This window comes from Ipomoea triloba, chromosome 1 (assembly GCF_003576645.1).
Source record: "Ipomoea triloba cultivar NCNSP0323 chromosome 1, ASM357664v1".
NCBI lineage: Eukaryota > Viridiplantae > Streptophyta > Magnoliopsida > Solanales > Convolvulaceae > Ipomoea > Ipomoea triloba.
Window position 1 is genome coordinate 31,708,765 of NC_044916.1, and position 19,537 is coordinate 31,728,301.

The window sequence follows — 19,537 nt, forward strand, 5'->3', positions numbered from 1 at the left end:
AAAAAAAAAAAAAAAAAAACTATTTTATGGATATTTTGTTTCCTGTAACTTATGTTTTTTCTATTAACAATAGTTTCAATGCAGGAGATGATTGGAAGTGCTCGCATTTTCATTGCTTTGCATAGATCAATGACAAGGCTCAAGCGGTTAGTCAACCTTGAACTTCTCTATAATGATTTTAAAAGAGTCCTAATCTTATTGACTAATTTATTTTGCATACGTATTGACATATAAATGAGTAATCAGTATTACTTTTCTCCTCAATAGGATCTTAAATTTGTTGCTTATGATGGAGGCTTTTTCCACTTATTGACCTGAGATCTGTATTCAGTCAGTGACCTCCAGATGTCAAATCTTACCATCGTAATTAACTCTGTTATAGTGTTTATAAATCAAAAGTCAAAGATGTGATATCTTGATCTGAGAGGAAACTGCCTGGAACATTAGCTATATGTCTAACAATACTGTATATATTCACACAGAGAAGTCTACTATCCACAAAGGAAATTCAAAATTCTTTTTATCTTTCTTTCTTTCTTTTAGAATTAAGTTTTCTGAATACTGTATTTTTTTTGTTTCATTATGTTTATTTGGAATACATTCACCTGTTTTTCTGCTGCTGTCATGTCTTTGCACTTCATGTGAATAGGCTTGTAAATTTTGCAACTTATGTATCTAGGAGTATTACTAATTTTCAATATTGGTCTAATGATTTTTGGAACTAAACATTGTTATCTATTTCTTTTTAAAATGATTCTCTTATCACAGTTTTGCAGTTGCTTTTTATGGGAATTCGACTCAGTCTCGATTGGTTGCCCTTGTTGCCCAAGTAAGACATAATTTCCCTATCTTTGATAGACATGTAGTATGAGTATTAAAAGTTCTTTTTGGTATTGGAGCGAGGGGACATGACTGCTTGACTTTGATATTGAAATACCAAACATGTACCATGTACTTTACATCTTTTCCTCTGTTAGAAATTAACATAAAGCCTTTTGTATTTAGAAGTTACTAATACTCATAGAAAAGTACTCCTTTCTGTTATTATGTGAACCTTTCCTCCGGTGAGGCTATCTTCTAGACATGTCACTGTGTGATTCAAGTTAATGTAGAGAATATCTACATATGTAGCAAGTGCAACATTAATCTGTTGTGTCTTTGAAGTGCAGAAGCACAATTTGATAAAACCAGTGATATCCATGGAGGACGTTTATAATTAGTGGTACTTAAACAATCGATATCTTAAATGAATATGAGTGAATTGCTCATCATATAAAGGATATGTTGGCTACAACTCTGCACAGTTGTTCTGTCTTTCATTTGTACATGTACAACATTTACACATTTGTATAACAAGCTCAGAAGTTTTGCCTCCATAAATTTCTTTCTGGTCATAGTATTTTACTCTTTGGTGAACTGCAGGATGAGATAACAACTTCCCGTGGTCAGGTTGAGCCACCAGGCATGCATCTGATATATCTTCCTTATTCTGATGATATCAGACATATTGAAGAGGCAAGTAGAATAATTAAACCATATCAAGTTCCCTGATAACTTCATCATTAATGGATATGTTTGTTTCTTTGCAGTTCCATGCAGATTCAAATGACTTGCCTCATGCAACTGATGACCAAATTAAAGCAGCGTCTGCTGTAGTGAGGCGTATTGACTTAAAAGATTTTTCTGTTTGCCAATTTTCAAATCCTGGTAAGATTGCACATTGGGAGATGTCAAATATGAATGTTTTAGGTTTGAATGGTTATTTAATCATAACTTATACCAATCACAATAAAGGAATTTCTAAATGATGCATAGTATTATTTTGAAAGCACACTCATCAAAGTTTGACCTAAGGAATGGTAAATGCCAACTAATTCAGGGTGGAGGCATTGTTCTTGTCTTTGCCTTATCTCTCTAATGGGGACATGGAGTGAAAGTTCTCCATCCAAGGAGGGATTAGTAGTTAATTTCTACTCTAAAGTTCAGACTCAAGATGTTTTACTCTAGGAGAACTCCTTTAGATAGGATTTTATTTCTATATACTCCACCAATGGAAAGATGAGAATATTCTATGACTACTGCCTTCCAACTTAGAGAATATAAGAAATGAACATTTTTTGTTCTTTTAAGGAAATGACTATCAATTGGAAGTGCTTCACTAAATTGATAGTACATTTGAATTTCTTTAGTGGCAATATATTGAAAAGTCTTTTAGAGTAACTTCTGTGGTAGCCTAACTACAACACTAATCACAGCATTGCAGAGACACTATGCAGTGTTGCAGGCCCTAGCACTGGATGAAGATGAGATGCCTGAAATGAAAGATGAAACTGTTCCAGATGAAGAAGGCATGGCTAGGTATTTCAATATAAGTTCTAAAACCTAGTTTATTTATTTATTTATTTTTTTTGTTTTCATTTTTTATTAAGTTATTTCTGTTATTTATTTTAGGCCTGGTATTGTTAAAGCACTAGAGGAGTTTAAGCTTTCTGTATATGGAGAAAACTACAATGAGGAGAGCGACCTGGCTTCCAAAGGAAAGGCTAATGAGGCCTCTAAAAAACGTAAAGCAATTGCTGAAAATGCTGCAAAGGAGTACACAAACTATAACTGGTCTGACCTTGCAGACAATGGACAGGTGACTTTTGCTGTATTAAAATATGGATATGGTTACAGGCCTTATGATTTGAACATTATTAACTTATCTCTAGTATTTGAGGCTTGAAAAATGGAAAATTGATGATCTCGAATAGATGTCAATGAAGGAATTCAAACATGCATTACATATTGATGCCCATTTTTATTTTCCATTTTTTATACCATTTCACTCAAGTTTTAGTATAGGCCAACATGAACACGATTGGTTGATGCCTAATCTTAATGTTATTGCAGTTAAAAGAGTTGGCTGTTACAGAGCTGAAGTACTACCTGGCAGCACACAATCTCCCAGTAAGTGGGAAAAAGGAATTGTTGATAAGTAGGATATTAAGTCACATGGGTAAGTAAATGAGTGGAATGCATTTGGTAAGTAGGATATATTATGGGATGTCTTTTTGTAATGTCTCCAAGCTAATGATCCCTGAAAAGTAAAAAACTGTGTTCTCTAACTGGCAGTTAATGTAATGATAAACTGGTAAATGGTAATAGTAATACTCCCTAGTATTTTTATATTATTAATTTATTACCATAATTTGAGATTTCTGCCTCCTGGAAGTTCCGTTCCTTGACGGGGGAAGGAATTGCAGCCAACTCCAAACACATTTTATACATACATTCTTTTAAAGTAAATAATTTGACTTTTAACCAATGTTCGCCTAAGCTTCTTAGGCGTTAGTAGGTCGCTTAGTTAGTCAATTAGTTATTGTTCTGTATTTTTTTAAATGGATTATTTCACTTAAAAGCACATTGTTTTGATTAAGTTAATTTTTAAGTATTAAATATTAAAATATTAAATATTTTATAATTATCAAATTTCAAAAAAAAAAAAGAAGAGTAAAATAGGCTCCTTAATTTTACACTAAAAGTCAATTAGAGAGTTAAACTTTTAAAAAGTAAAATTAAGGTCTCAGGTATGTTATTTTTGGTCAAATAAGTCATTCATTAGTAATCAATAGATTATCGATCAAAAACTTGTCAGAGAATATCACCATTGACCAAAAAATTGCCTTCCCCAGTAGAAGGTGACCAGAAAGGTTGCCATCTCCTGAAAAAGGCAACTGGATTCCTTCGCCGAAGAACCTTTAATGGTCACCCTCATCGGAGAAGGCTACTTTTTGGTTGCCAATTGCTGGATGAAAATAGCTTGTAATAATAGTTCATTTATAAATTTTTGGGCTTTATAGCCTCAATTTAAAATGTTTGAAAAATTAATTGTACTTTTATAGCCTCAATTTAAAATGTTTGAAGAATTAATTGTACTTTTTAAAAGTACATGTTCTTTGACAGGAGAAAGAATTGCAACTCCCCATATCACACCTCTAAACATATTTTATGCATACATTTATTCAAAGTTAATAATTTTAACAAACTTAACACAACTTCAAGTAGCAGTTATAATTTTTTTAACAAAAAAAAAAGGTAAAAGGATAAAACGTAAAAGAAAGAACAAAAAGAGGGCATCCACTGTTACAAAAATTTAGATTGAACTCAAATGACGTTGAGGCCAGTTAATCGCAATTTGCATTGCAACAATAAATGCCGAAATGTGATTACAAGAACTCCAAATAAAATTATGCATTTTGAAAGAATAACGTTGTTCGTACAAAGAATAAATTGCAAGATAGACCAGAATATAAAATAAAATTTGTTGGGTATGCCATTCCAAAATTGAATTCATCCACCTCCCGGTGAATTTTATGGGACAGCACACAGTACAGAGCAGAAGATGCTATGCAGTATTTTTTACCCTTCCACACAACCAAATGCGGAAAGGATCTAAAAACTATATGAACAAGTCACACGAACAAGGACAGACAAGTCAACGGGGGCATCTTATTACATAGAATAGCCCCCAGTCAACATAAGACGACTTAAAAAATCCACACACAAGGATATGATGGGAAGCATCCCGAGTTTCCCACTTAACCTTATGCTCACCTATGCGTACAGCAGTTTAGATTTTGACCTCAACACTCAACAAGGCTCAATAACTATTGAGATCAAGGAGGGATCAACTCGAATCCAATTATCATACTCATGGTTGTCTTGAGCCATTACTGGATGAATTCAGTTGTATAATGACTTGAAGCTCACCAGAATCATGATGCATTAGCTGATGCCTTCTCTAGTTGTAACTTCTCGATCTCTACCCTTCTTTGTTCGGCATGCTGAGCAATACCACTTGTGAGCGCCTGGTAATGGAAATCCAGTGTCTGGGTGAGGAGGTTCTGAAACCTCAAGGGATCAGATGCTTGAAGAACTGGATTACACATCCCAGATGTTGTCAAAGAAAGGAGTGAGTTATTATCAGCTCACTTATTTAACACCAGCCAAAAGCAATCACTGCATATGGAATAAGTATGTACCTTTGACAGTATCCACAAAGAAAATAAAAGGATCCACCTCATCAATGGGTGATTCCAATTCTTCATCCTCACTAAAATCATCATCTGAAAAATCATCGTCGTCATCATCATTTGAGCGGAAAGCCTTTGCCTAAAACCACAAAATGCCAGCATATAAAAGGTTATATATTGTTCCCAAACATGGTATAGAATTTAAGGGTAATTTAATCCAACCATCATTAAGTAAAATAGTATAACATGTAACACAAATCCACACTATAATGAGTGGTAAACAAAGTACCACTACCAAGGTACTTTCACGCAAAAGATACACCTGAAAATATCACTTTAAAGTTTGCTTCCACGTGGATTTAAAAAAACTGGGGGAGAAGCAAAAAGACAAAATCTAGCAGAAATTGCACTTAATAGTTTAGATTGCCAAAGCCTCTTTACATATTCTATTGTATCTATTAGCATGTAGATTCTCACTTCTTGGCTCTTGTTACCTTCTCAGAACAGTCCTAAACTCCAGATTATCAAGCTAAATCATGTAAAAAGCACCCCTATTATTTCCCTTTAAAGAAAGCACCATCCTGTTCACTCAGACATATCGTGTATCATAACCAGAAAATTGCATTTCTGAAAGCCAACATATAGTTTAAAATAAGTTATCCCATAAACACTATTTATGGTCAATTACCTTAAATCCAAGAATTTTAAAAACAACGGCAAATTATTATTAAAAAGGGAGAAAATGCCAAGAGTTGAAACAAGCACAAAAATAACAAGATCAAGAGACCAAATCACTACTTGCCTGTGCAGCCAATTTTTGGAGTTTAAGACTGTCAGCTTCATCTCCATCCTCAGCACTTCCCATTTCTCTGTCTAACTCATCATCTTCATCCTCATCACTTGGGAATTCATCCATACCATCCTCATCAGCTTCCTCTTCCTTGGCAGCTTCTGAGCACATAAAAACAAAAACGAAATAGTATATATATATATATATATATATATATCAAGAGGGTATGCGTAAGTAATTGGAAGTTTCTAGTTACAAGAACAAAAATACACCAGAATAATTAGATTGAATAAACCAGTAAGAGGTAGGAAAAAACAGCAAGGTGGAAAAAGAGAAGGGCAGTTAAGAACCTGCAATTTGATCCTTGTAGGCAACAAGTAGATCAAGAATAGCCTTAAAAATGCGCTCTAAGGCCTCCCCTGGCATTTGATCTGCAGGAAGAGTGAGCAATGATGTCAAACCCAAGCAGCAAACCTTCTTGTCATGCTCCCTGCAATACCAAGGAACCAAGCATTACTAACACTAGATTTTTTACTCGCCCCCCCAAAAAAAGGGTACAAGAAGTTGTAACCACCTTCTAAAATTAGCCCGAAGCCCACTTCTTTTAGTTTGTTGCAGCATCTGGAACCAGAGATTGAAGATCTCTGCGGCAACACCAAGCTTTTGCAGGATGCTCATTGTTAATGATGGATTATAGTAAAAAGCATCAGCAACCTGTCAAAAAGGAAAACAAAGTCAACAAAAATAAAAGCAAAGGCCAATAGTTACAAACTGTTGAAAGCTTGTTTGGCCAAGCTTCTAATTTTTGGAGTGGATAAGCTCCACTAAGCTTTTGGATAAACAAGGAAAGTAGACATTAGTTTAGGATGGATTAAAAAGGAGCAGCAGGACATATTTAAGTAGGATGGAGGGAATATTATTTTTTCATAAATAGATGCTATCAAGATATGAGTTCTAACACTTAATGAAAAAAAATATAACAAATAATTTCATGAACACAAAAATAAATTAAAAAAACAACAGTACTTCTACAAAAAGAAAGCATATATAAAAACATTTCAGTTGAAAATTGTTTGTTTCTTAAGATATAGAATATTCAATTATTAGTAGGGCACTTACCAAATCAAAAAACTGAGAAACAAGGAGAAAAAGAAAAAAAAGAAAAGAAAAGAAGAAGGTATAAACGAAATTAAGAGAAAATATTGAATATCCTACCACTTGGACCAAGAGGGATTTCAAGTATGGCTTCACAGCACGACGTAGACATTCAATTGAGACTCTAATATATGCTTCAACCCAGTGATCCACCTGTCCTCTGCAGTTGTGAAATAGAGCTCCAATGAGTTTAGGTGCTGGTTCAATCTGCCCATCCTCCAAGGTTTTATCTCCCATGATCTGCATGAAAAAGAATAAAACAGGTGTTATGCATCGCAATCATAACCACTTGTAGCTTAATCAGAGGCAAAGTTCTCTAACTATGACGTTAACTTACAGATGAAATCATATTCCAAAGGCTTTGCTGGTAGTCTGGTTCCTTGCATGTAAGGAAATGTGATGTACCCCTCGATATATAGTTGTGCAATGGAACCAATATATCTGCAAAAATGGAGTACAGAGGACTGTGTCAGAGTTATAGCACTTGCAATTTGAAGATATCCCATGGTCCCAGATGATCTCAATCTGTAGCAACTTTCCTAAAATTTAGTCATTGCATCAATTAGATTTTATATTTTACTTCAGATCCAGATAGGCATAGGATTCAAGTTATCAGAGTTTATATAGGAGCCATTGCCAACTTCAAGATTACTCATACAAATATATTATTCAAGTTCCAATAAATAATCCTTAAAAAACTATCCACCTTCCATTGGAGGACAGAAAAGAAACTAGTAAAAAAAAAACAAACAAACAACCAAACAAACAAACTTCTCATACAAATATCATAAGAATACACAGTTTAATAGCATACTTGGAAAAAAATCAATAGCCCAATCTGCAAGTGCTTCCATCAACAATTTCCAGAGAGTCCACATGTCCAATGATATTTTTGGTGCAAATAATGTCATATAAGACACAATCTCCAAAACTTCCTCAAAGACCTCTGCAGTGAGAACAGAACATTCAAATCTTGAATCAGTAAATACCTTATACCTTGTTTTGGGAAATAGATAAATGTTAGAGAGAGAGAGAGAGACCGAATACATAGTGATAAGATTTGGACTATAACCTAAGCAATTTTTTCAATAAGTGACTTTAATCTAGCATTATAATCATAAGAAAAGAACATCTAGAATTAAAATAAAGGGTTATCAACTAAGCATCAACTGATTACTTGGTTCACAATGGTTTGCTTCCAATTAAGTTCCAATCTTGTAGTGAGAGGCAGAGAACCAAGGATAAACACTAAAAAGAGGGTTAAGAATATGAGCCAGTATCTCACATCTCTAGAAGGTCTTTAGGAGTTAAAAATGGACCAAAATCTAGCAATCACTAGAGTCGCCTGAAGACTATATAGAAGTTGATGAGAGATGTGCTGTCCCACAAGAAACCAAGATTTTTCAGAGCAGATAAAATGTGAAAGGGAAGGAGTGTCAATTCCTCCTTTTAGATCAAAATTGATAGAGACACTTAACTTTCAGCATGACCAATTTCAAGAGTTGTCAAACAAAGGTAAAAAAAATAAAAAATGAAAAAATGCTTCTAATAATTATATCCATGCACATTACCTCCTAAGTTCTAGTCATGACAGTTTATTGTATAGTACATGTTCAGTCAATCACTTCCCTATAAATACTATCAAATCAGATGCTTTTTTTTCAAAAAGAGTGTACTGATACATCTATGAAGTATGAACTATAAGAAACTTTTCAAACTAGTTTATGAGAGAGCAGAAAGGGCATCAAACTCATAGAAGTATAAAGTACCTTGTCCATCAATCGTAAGCATCTTGTGCATTATAGGGAGCAACGTTGGTTCAATCTGCTCAAAAATGTGTGGAAACTGATTCACTGACACAAGGATGGTGCCTATGGCACGCAGGCAGCCAACTGCAGCTAAAGCACCAGGATCATCACCTTCTTCATCTGATTCCGCTGTGTTTATGCACTTCCAAAATGCAGCAGCCTATAAGAGTACCAATATTAGGGGGAAAATAATACCAGGATCTCAGCTACACTAGAACAAACCACTAATAATAGCTCTCACCAGATTCTGACATAATCCAAGAGCATAAGGAGCCATCTCCTCTCCAAACTTGTCCACAATTGTCTCAAGGGTGAATACAAGATCTTCATTCTCAACTTCATTCATCAGTTTGAAGAACTCTGAAATTCCAATTTTTGACAAAGAGTTGGAATGACAACTAAAGATCAAGAGTAAACAAGAAAGATGTGAACTGCAATCATCAGTGGCATACCATCAAGCAATTGAGGAAGGATTGGTCGGATTTCATTTAAATCTACATGAAAACAAGTAGTAGTCAGAATCTTAAATGGCATTAACTCTATGAATCAAAGTCAATACAAAAACAGATTTCAGTATATTACCTCTGCAGGCCTCAACAAAGGTACGCAATGCAAAAACAGAATCAACCCTAACCGGAAGTTCAAGGTCGCGCATTCCACCAACAACACTATGCAATGCTTTACGGAAATTGTTTGGATCTAAAAAGTTGATGTAGGCATATTGTCCTGCAACCCATGCTGCCTAGTATTGAAGAAGAAAAGCAGAACATGATAGAAATACACAATAGAAAAACTTCAAGTTCAAATTAAAGTACTCATTACTCAATCAATTCAATGAGAACATAGTCCAAAAGCAAGCTAGCAACATAAAGGTAGAAGAACTGAGTAAGCCTCCATATTAGTAGTAGTTATTCAAAATTTATTGAAAAAAAAAAAATGTCCACCATCATATTAGAGAATTTATCATAAATCAATATAATATGTACTGTGTTTCACCAGAAATCAATGTCATTGTATGTATATATCTAAACAGGCAATTATCAGTGTCAAATGAGCAAGACTTCGTAGTATTTAGGTTCTGGTTAACATGTTCTGATGACCCCTTGTTCCTAATATGGCACTCCAATAAAGCATCTTCATGCCATTTCCCAAAAATGATAGAGTACTTCCATATAATCTGCCACTTTTCACTGCCCATATGCTCTTTATATTATGTTAAAGGTATTTCTTACACAAAATCCATGTCATAGACCAGAGCGCAAACCTTCAGTCCAATGATCTACGCTAATGCTGGTTTTTTGTCAATTTGGGAATACATATATGGATATTCTTAAAAGATGAAAGAAGTTGGGAGAAAAAAGAGAGCTTCCCTGATGAATTCCAAAAATAAAACAAATATCCTTTCTAAACACAATGAAGTATATTGCATCCAGTGAAGCCATTCCAAATTTTCAAGCAAAAGTCATTCTCCATACACCACAATAACAAATCGTGAACAAAGCCAGAAGAGAATTTAGTTTGTGTATAAAACGTTTTATGCAACTGACTAGGAAAAAATTTCAATGCAACATGTTCTATGATTCAAACACACACCTTGGCTCGAAGATGACCCATAGGACTGCTAAATTCAGGGAAGACATGTTGCACAAGCATATGTTCGAGCTGTGACTTATATGGTTCAGTTTGTTTCAGTTTATCACATAGTGTCCCAATTGCAAGGAGGGCACCATCCTTCTGTCTATAAGGTTTGTATCCTGGACCTGCCTCATCATATCTAAATCAATAACACAATGAAAAACAATAATTTTCTTTAGCATTTAAACCTCTAGTTGTTTAAAAAAAATGCAAATAAGCTGCCTATTTTTCTCAAAGTATACCTCTTAAAGATCTCAACAATGAAGAGTATGAACTTTTGAAGGTTCTCTTTACCACGCTTCCTTATCAACTCACTAACAAATTCCATTGCAGCAGTTCTAGGACTATATAGATCCTCAATTATATCTGCAGACGAAAACAGAGTTTGGAGTTCTTTAATCAGCAAACTTGTAGAATAAGCCCGAAAAAAAAGAGAATTTGTTCTAAAGAACAAATCCACTTACCATAACCTTTTCGAACATACTCATGAGGGTCTTCATCCCAAAGCTTTTGATCACTATCATTAAAGCACATAAGGGGGAAGACAACCTCAAAAAGAACAACATCAAGTCTTGGCTGCAGCAGATTGTACATGTTACTTTTTGATATACTGCACAGTCAACAACAAAGCAGGAAACTATCACAGAGTGGTTAAGGGCTTAAGGCAGAAATGTCAGACATCATAATCACCAATTATGCTAAAAAAAAGTTGCAAAGATGAAGCATAGGAAGATATCATATCAACTCATTGTAGTAATAAATCAATAAATGCATCAGCACTTTTCTAATACTTTCAAAAACATTGTGAAACCATAAGAATCAATCTTAACATATTAGATATACATTTTATATAACAAATATGCACCATCAAGAAATTTGGGAAGTCAATGTTCCTTCTTCAGGTGGTGAGAAAGATGCATTGTAAAAGCCAAGTCAAGCAACAGCTGTTTTTCATATCCTGTTTGTGGCATGTTGCAGGATTTCAAGCTCAGAAGAGTATATTAGTCTATAAATGAGGCAGAACATTAAATCTAATTGAAAGTTGACACACATTCATGATGCTCAGATGAAGTATTTCCCCAATCCAAAATCATCTTACATAGCATTAACAACTATACTTTCAAAAGCGGGATGGATATACCATGGAAAAAGGAAGTATGTTACATGAGACAGAGTACAGAACTTTCATAATTGCACCATTCTCTTAAACTATGTGTTTTCCCTGTGAGATTAAAAACTACAACCATGACTTAAAACATATATCCTACTTTTTGCTTCCAATCCAAGATAAGTAACAATAAATGTGCAGCACTATAAGACTCACAATACATAAAAGCAGCAAATAGTAGAGTTAAGGAGGAAAACAATAAGGGATAGAGAGGAATTTGGACACAAAGGAGTCTTTTAAACCTTTTCCTAGAGTCCCTATTTATACTTCTATTGAAGCTGACATCAATTACAATCATCTCAATGATTTACCACCTCATTTGTTATTTAATTAAAATCTCAGAGCCTAGCACGTAGAAACAGACATTTTGCACTTTAACAGTAAGGGTATCATTGTTAGTTGGTTAACGCATATAATAGGCATTTAAAGAAGAAAAGAAAGCATCAAAGCTATTGTAAACTATAACTAAGTGTGGAAAAGGACATCCAATGTGAATATCTATTATGGAAACATTTTTGGGAATAAAATAATTTACTTAATAAGTATAATAATATTCTTTTTTTTTATAAATAAAATGTTTCACTTTGTATCATGAGGGGTTCAAACCTTTTTAAAAATGCAGAAATATTATGTTAAAATCATAGTTCAAGTTAAACCTACAGGTTGTTAAACAAGAACTGAAATTGCACAAACCTGTTGCTTAAGTATTGCAGAAGTAGATTGGTCACTCTATCAGGTAAATATCCACCTACTCGGATAACATTCAACAAATTAAGATGACACTCCAAAATTTTTCCTGCATAGTTCCTCTGAAACATCTGGGCAAAAGCTCTGTTATCTGGATTTTGAAGTTTCAAATCTCCAAACCTGAATAAGATAGAGGATTAAGGAGAAAAGAAGAAACAAAAGCAGAATACCAATAGTAGAGATGGACTACAATAAGGTTACAAACACTAAGCACACAGCTAACTGCTATGAAACTACCTGGTGTAAAGACGGTTTAAAATGTGTACTGTCCACTTTTTCACCTTCCACCATCCCCAAGATCTTCTTAGTTCAGGATCAGCTGGCTGCCCTTCCACAGGAACAGGCCTTTCCAGAATATTCAAGAAAAGAGTCATCCATGCACTAAAAATATTTGGATCAAACAGATGCTTCGGAATCTCTAGCTGTAAAAGATTAAAATGGCATAATTAGATATTGTATAGAGCCAATATTACTTCTGATAGTGAAAAAATATCAGTAGAATAGGCTTTCACATACAGCCACCACCAAAAAAAAACAATTTCTATTGGATCAATTATTGTACCAAAAAAAAACTGAGAAGAAGTTCACTCCTTTTTATGCAATGGTATTATAACCATTACTTTGTAGGTAATGATAATATAACCCCAAAAGCACCAATTGCTTGCAAAAAGACTGAAAAAATATAAAGGAGATTAGAGTTGAAGTAAGCTAAAAAGTTATTAAAATTACAGCCAACTTTACGCCCAAAATTTTCCTTTGTGAAATTTGAAAATTGTGTGTATATTTGAGAAGTGGTAATAATTAAAGAGTTAAAGCTAAACAGAACTATGGAGATATCTTTCTCTCAGAAATGATTCATGTAAAGATCAAAAGATAAATGAAAGGCATTGCCTTAATTGACCAAACTATTGAAGTGTCTTGAGAATTGAGAAACATGTTTGATGTTTCTAAATCCTAATTAACCTAGCATAACATGGATATATACTGCTCTTCAAAACTGCCACCACCAAAACAAATTACTTAGTAAGAGCATATTATGATAAAGCTTTAAAGCAACATACATATATAAATGACCAGAATATTTTGCAAATGAGCTTGATCAAGTCTGCTACTTCAATTGAAGGATTTACGATCTGAACAAGCTTGTTGAATATATTCAAAAGATGTGGAAATGTTTCCTCAATGATGTGGTAGACAGGTTTTCTCTCCTCATCCGATTTGAATCTGCATCGAAATAGATAATAGAGAGAGAACAAAATGGACACTTTTAATTCATTGGAGGAGTTAAAAGAGAACTGAGAAGACCCAAAAAAAAAAAAAAGGAAAAAGGAAAATAGCCATCATTAAATAATTTAAACTGATTGAATATCAAAAGCAAAGAGCTTAATGTAAAGATTCAAGAAATTCCATCCATTCAAACTTTCACAAGATTTTCTTGGTTCCTCATACATTTTCAAAGATATGCAAAGCATTACACGATTTGAGCTCTAGGGTTCCCTCTAAGCACCCTTGCAGCACCATAAATACAGATAAATGTAGCAAATAAAGTAAACATACCTAAAAGTTGAAACAGTAAACAAAAGTTTCAACAAGATTTCAAGTAGTGCTGTTTTTTGTTAAAACAGTGCATGTACACCCAGTGTTACAGCCAAAAAATATTTAAAGCATATAAGTTAAAATGTGTTGCATACTTGTATATGGAAGCAGAAGTCAGGAATATGAAATCAAATCCTGGATTCTCCAAAAGAATTAGAAAAGAAAGGAAAACTACTTCAGAAAAAGCTTCAACATAGCATTCAACAGTTACCAGACAATCAAAAAAAGCATTTACACCCCTTATAATTTGTCTATGTGCTACTTCTAGGTGGCCCATTTAAGTTTTGACAGAGGTATAAATAATAATAAATTAATAATAATTCTTAATGAAAGGGAACAGGTGTGCTCTATTTGACCTCATATGTATATATATATAGACACACACATACAAATAAGAGCAATCTTGCACAGATGATGGATGGGGAGCTTACTTTGCTTTCCTACTTTAGAAATCTGCCTTCCTGGTTTACAAAGTTTTACTTGTTTGCTGCCATCTATGTGGAGTTCATTCACAATGTTAAAGTGTTAAATAGAATCAAGTTGAAAGCAACTTTCCCCCCAAACATGTGCTATGCTGCAACATGAGTAATTCATTTTAGGTGTTTTATCAAAACATTTTTGTTGGATTTTTTTACTTGTCAAGTCTTGCATAGTGTTGAAATGAGCATTATCCTTTTAAGTCCTGATGGTTTAAAAAAAAAACGTCAACTATGTCAAAAATCTCTATTTTTCTACATGCAAAACAGATAAGTGCAATAAAAGTAAAGCATGTTTAATAACACCAGAAACAAAATCAAATATAGTGACAAGGCAGTGATAAAAGCAACTCAATTTGAATGAACTCACTCATATTTTCTCGCAAGGATCCTAAGAACAAACAAAGCGTCATGAACTTGTTGGTCCTGTAAATTATGCTTCACCCAGTGTAAAAGTGTTGGCCACTGCTCAGGGTAGTCCGCATATATAATCGTCTTCAGGGATTCACCCAGCTGTACTCTGGTAATGAACACAAACAACTTTAAGACACAACTTTTTTCTGCTTTTAATAAGAATTAAAGGATGCATGTGTGTGATATGCATCAGATATGCACTGTCTACAGGAAACTGACAGACAAATATAATAAGATATGCACTGTCTACAGGAAACTGACAGACAAATATAATAAGCTAAACCCTAATAATAGTTGCATGATAATATGTCATGAAAATGTATCAGGCAGACACTGTCTACAAAAGACTAACTTTTTTCTGCTTTTAATAAGAATTAAAGGATGCATGTGTGTGATATGCATCAGATATGCACTGTCTACAGGAAACTGACAGACAAATATAATAAGATATGCACTGTCTACAGGAAACTGACAGACAAATATAATAAGCTAAACCCTAATAATAGTTGCATGATAATATGTCATGAAAATGTATCAGGCAGACACTGTCTACAAAAGACTAACTATGAAAATGTATCAGGCAGACACTGTCTACAAAAGACTAACTGACAAATAGATGGAGTTAAACACTTAAACCCTAAAAAACATTTAATCTATTTGGATGTCTGTGTATCATATGTCATCAAGCCAGGCTGCAATACAGAGCTGCAGACATCCAGAATATATGTGCTTCATCAACAGGATATATGGGAGTTATCATCAGCAGTGATAGCAGTGGCTATACGAAGAAAACAGGGTTATGCAAGCATACCTCAACAACGGAGGCACCTTAGCAACAAAAACAATTATGTTTTGTCTAACCATATCCTTATCACCTGGCATAATTTTTGATTTCTCACCTGCAATAAAACATAAAGTTGCAAATGAGTGTTAGAATTTTAAAATATAAAAACAAAAAGATTAAAATAAATAAATAAATAATTTGCATATACTCGAAGGGAAGTTTTATGTAAAAGTTTCAGTCCACTTATAATGTGTGTATGTAATGTGCATGTGTATACATACATACATACATACATAAAACACACATACTTATATATAAAACAAATAATGAGTGGGTCCTACCAGGTTCGTGAGGTGACCAGTTCTTGGCAATGAAGTTCTTAAAATATATACTTGCCCCCTGTCGGACTGCCATATCACAGGACCCATCAACTATTATTTGCAACAACCGCACCAAATGTTGTGGTGCATACTGGAACTGAAAAAACAATTAAAAAATCTAAATGAACCAATGTACAAAATTTTTACAACAGATAATGAGTTCATAATTTAAAGACTAATGAGGAGTCTAGACCTTTGAAAGTGTTCTTATTCAGTTCAATGGAACAAAAATGGTTTGATATGAATATTTGAAAGTCCAGTTTTATCTTTCTTATTGTTCTGGAATAATGTTCACTTTTAATAAATTGAAATGTTGTTGCATGTCCAATTCTCCTTGTGTAAAGGTGACCTTCACAGGCCATGCTGTTCCCAAGTTGAACCACCACCTCCCCCATGTATAAAAGAAGCGAACCATCATAGATCTCACTTATGAAGAAGTTCCAGAGTTAAGGGCTTTGTTTAAAACTTCACGCTATTCTAGGCCAAGGGCAAGAAGTAAAACCTCATACCTCAAATCTTTTTTTATGAAATCATATATATCATATAAATGTAAAAAAGCAGGGCTTCTTGGGATCAGTAGAGTTTAATCAGTCTACACAACCATATTTGTAAACAACACTGTTGTATACAGCCACAATAAGTGAAACCCCACTGCATATCAATTGTAAGCATCCCTCAAAATGATAACATAGACAGAAAAAGATAACTAAATAAGTAGTAATCCAAAATGCCATGGAGTCAAAGGTTAATGTAAAGAATTAAGCTGGAGAAGAAGAGTTCCAACTTCCAAAATGTAATGAACTTAATTTTACATCATTACCAAGTTGCTAAAGGAAATTAGGAAGATTGGAATGCAAGTGGCTGAAATCAGGGGTCAATTGAAGACATGGCATTGGACATCAGTGATGACATTAGTTACCAAAAATAGTTATGGACTTATTGTCATTATTCTTCTTTGTCTTTTCTGTTTTGTTACAAAGCAAGCTGGTCTGGTAGAAGAAATCAGTGGAATGTGGGAAAATCCACTTCTAGAAGCCGTTATGCAAATTGAATAAACATCTACCATCTTTTGTGTGCAAGTAAAATGCAGTGTTGTCTTATTGACAAATAGCATTCCCAACTAGCTGATTGGGTTCTATTTCCCATTACCATCTTTTCTAACAATTTCTCTATTTAATTCTTTATTTGTATCAAGCTTGAGTGTTGCACAGAACTACAAAAATTCAAATGCTTTAAAAACTATAAATGGCACTCAGATAATGTACCCAATTAAAATTATGGAACAACAGTTTATCTTTAATTCAATATGTTCAGCTGGTAGACTGGTAGTATGAGTCCATCCAGAATATGTTATTTCCATTCAAACATGGTAATTCTAAGACAACAGCAACGTGTATTCTTGAATAAGGAAATAAAACATGAAATGCAATATTTTCAATTAAGTAAAAAATAATGGTTCTAACCTTAGTGCTAAAAGTGTTATTGTTTCAGAACATAATAATTTGTGGATGGAAAGATCATTAATCCATTAATCCAAATTCCAAAATGCCAATGTATAGAGACTGAAGAAACATGACAACATAAAATCAACAGTAAGAAAACAAAAGGAAGTCTGGAATTGCATCAAGATCCTATTCCTTATTCCATTCTGAATCATCTAGAGTACTTCACCAAAAAAATCCACATATCTACGAAATAGAAAGGTTCATTCAAGTGAAAAAGTATCATAAATGAACAAAAAAAAGAGCAAATTTTAAAAAATCCAAGAATGTGCACTAAATTCTTATTCTTCTCGAATCATCTGAAGTACACCAAGAAGAATTCCACATATATAGACAATCAACGGTTCCATCACTCAGAACTAACTAAAAAGAAACAATTCAATTAAAAGAAAATACAAATACGAAAAAAAGAACCGATGAGTACCTGATTAAGGCTTTCCTCGGCAGCTTTACGAACATCTTGATTTGGACTATTTGCACCACTGAGAATGGCGACCAGACTCTGGAGATCCATTGCTTAATCTCTGGAGAAAATCAAAGAAGGTCGATCAAGCTCTTCCCCTCTCTGAATGTGCTTATATAAACCCTTGAGATTCAGATAGGTGAAGTAGGGTTAAGGGTTTAGGAGCAGAGGGGATCAAAGTTGCGGGGAGAGACAGCTAATAAAATTATGTGTGAGATGGCGTGGGGCAGGGGAGAGTGTACCCCAGTGAGCGACTCCGTTTGGATTTACACGGTGTGTTTCGCAGTTTCCCTGATTACATGGGTGTTTTGGTGTGTTTTGCAGTTTCCTAATATACCCTAACATACCTTAAATGATTTTTTTAAAAAGATAAATATCAAATAAGTCATTTAACTATATATGAAATTGTCGCAATTAATATTTTTTATTTGTAATTTAATGTATATGAACCCAATAGCTTGTTAATTTTCGGTGACGGATAAAATTTTATCTAGATGCTTACGTGTAGTTACCTGGCAGGAAAATATTAATATTATTACTATATATATACCAGTGTTGCAAAAATCACGTCTAGACGTCGGCTAGCCGCCTAGCTATCACCATAATCGGTGAGTGGTCTAGGTGGCCGACCGACTAGGCACTAACCGCCTAGGCCTCCTAGGCACCGACTATACCACTTAGTCAGCCAATTAGCTATTGTTCCTTTTTTTATGTGTTATTTCACTCAAAATAATTTTAAATTGTTCAAACTCTATATGCTTTTTAGATTAATATTTAATATTTTAGTATTATCGAATCTTCAAAATTTTAAAACATTTTAAACAAATTTAAAAATAATGCATTGGGTGTGTAGCGATATTTTTAACCATGACATGTGCGAGTCGAGTTGAATTTTGACATCAAGGCCAACTCTTCCAAAAAGAAAAAGATTAAACGGGTCCAACCCTATGAATTGAACTTGTTTTGACATCTATAGTCTCTAGTAGTAAAAGGCAAATCATTATCGTTCACATTATATCATGGTTCATTCTAACAATATTGTAGGTTCATTAAAATAAAATCAAATTGCTTACTACACCGTATCATTTACACATATTTTTGTGTATAAATAAAATCAACACTACAAACTATATTATTAAAAATATTGTATTGATATGTTGTGAATGATACCCTTATTAATATATTTTGAACCTTAATTGTTTATTGATAAACTTGTAATATTGATAAAATGAACATTATGTGTTGTGAAAATATAAACATATAGTAGTATATTAATGAACATATTGTAGGTTCATGTGTATTATATTGCAGTTGCATTATTATTGTAGTTGTAAGCATAAGCCATTAGTATTGTGAAAATTAATGTGCAATGCTTGTTTAATGAAGGGAAAATGACACTTTTTTCCCCTATGTTATATGCTTATAGCACTTTTCCCCCTGTGTTATTAAAGTGGCAGTTTTCCCCCCTCAGTTATTTTAAAAGTGGTAGTTTTCTCCCTTGTAATGTTAAATTGACATTTTTGTACTTAAAATAACTATTTCATTTATTGTTTGTTCTCCAATCAATTGTTACTAATATGTATGGAAGATCACGGTTCGATACG

General features: G+C 33.7%; 2 protein-coding genes across 2 annotated transcripts in view; one reads left to right on the forward strand and one right to left on the reverse strand.

Annotated features, from left to right (window-relative positions):
• LOC116015115 (ATP-dependent DNA helicase 2 subunit KU70) overlaps positions 1 to 3,184 on the forward strand; it is a 10,659-nt gene extending 7,475 nt beyond the window's left edge. The window contains exons 13-19 of the mRNA XM_031255130.1: positions 85 to 146; positions 769 to 829; positions 1,423 to 1,515; positions 1,590 to 1,707; positions 2,256 to 2,358; positions 2,452 to 2,638; positions 2,893 to 3,184. Of these exons, the coding sequence (XP_031110990.1) occupies positions 85 to 146; positions 769 to 829; positions 1,423 to 1,515; positions 1,590 to 1,707; positions 2,256 to 2,358; positions 2,452 to 2,638; positions 2,893 to 3,006 (738 nt within the window). The 3' untranslated portion in view covers positions 3,007 to 3,184. The remainder of the gene's footprint in view (positions 1 to 84; positions 147 to 768; positions 830 to 1,422; positions 1,516 to 1,589; positions 1,708 to 2,255; positions 2,359 to 2,451; positions 2,639 to 2,892) is intronic.
• Positions 3,185 to 4,205: 1,021 nt separating this feature from the next.
• Positions 4,206 to 18,161, reverse strand: LOC116023366 (importin beta-like SAD2). Its single transcript, XM_031264363.1, has 22 exons — positions 17,895 to 18,161; positions 15,930 to 16,065; positions 15,616 to 15,703; positions 14,761 to 14,910; positions 13,380 to 13,542; positions 12,556 to 12,740; positions 12,265 to 12,438; positions 10,868 to 11,013; positions 10,646 to 10,769; positions 10,362 to 10,542; positions 9,351 to 9,510; positions 9,221 to 9,262; positions 9,010 to 9,128; positions 8,730 to 8,928; positions 7,775 to 7,906; positions 7,298 to 7,401; positions 7,021 to 7,200; positions 6,380 to 6,519; positions 6,156 to 6,295; positions 5,818 to 5,966; positions 5,025 to 5,154; positions 4,206 to 4,918 (listed from the first exon to the last, which is right to left on the reverse strand). The coding sequence occupies exons 1-22, from the start codon at positions 17,982 to 17,984 to the stop codon at positions 4,758 to 4,760; spliced, it is 3,093 nt and encodes a 1,030-aa protein (XP_031120223.1). The 5' UTR covers positions 17,985 to 18,161; the 3' UTR covers positions 4,206 to 4,757.
• Positions 18,162 to 19,537: the final 1,376 nt, after the last annotated feature.

Excerpts from the sequence above, each read along its gene's own strand:
- LOC116023366 (XM_031264363.1), bottom strand. The coding sequence starts at position 17,984 with ATGGATCTCCAGAGTCTGGTCGCCATTCTCAGTGGTGCAAATAGTCCA. Across the intron at positions 10,770-10,867 it reads GTATGTTCGAAAAGGTTATG|ATATAATTGAGGATCTATAT; the intron begins GTAAGTGGATTT and ends TTTCGTCTGCAG. Across the intron at positions 7,907-8,729 it reads GCTTACGATTGATGGACAAG|AGGTCTTTGAGGAAGTTTTG; the intron begins GTACTTTATACT and ends TTCTCACTGCAG.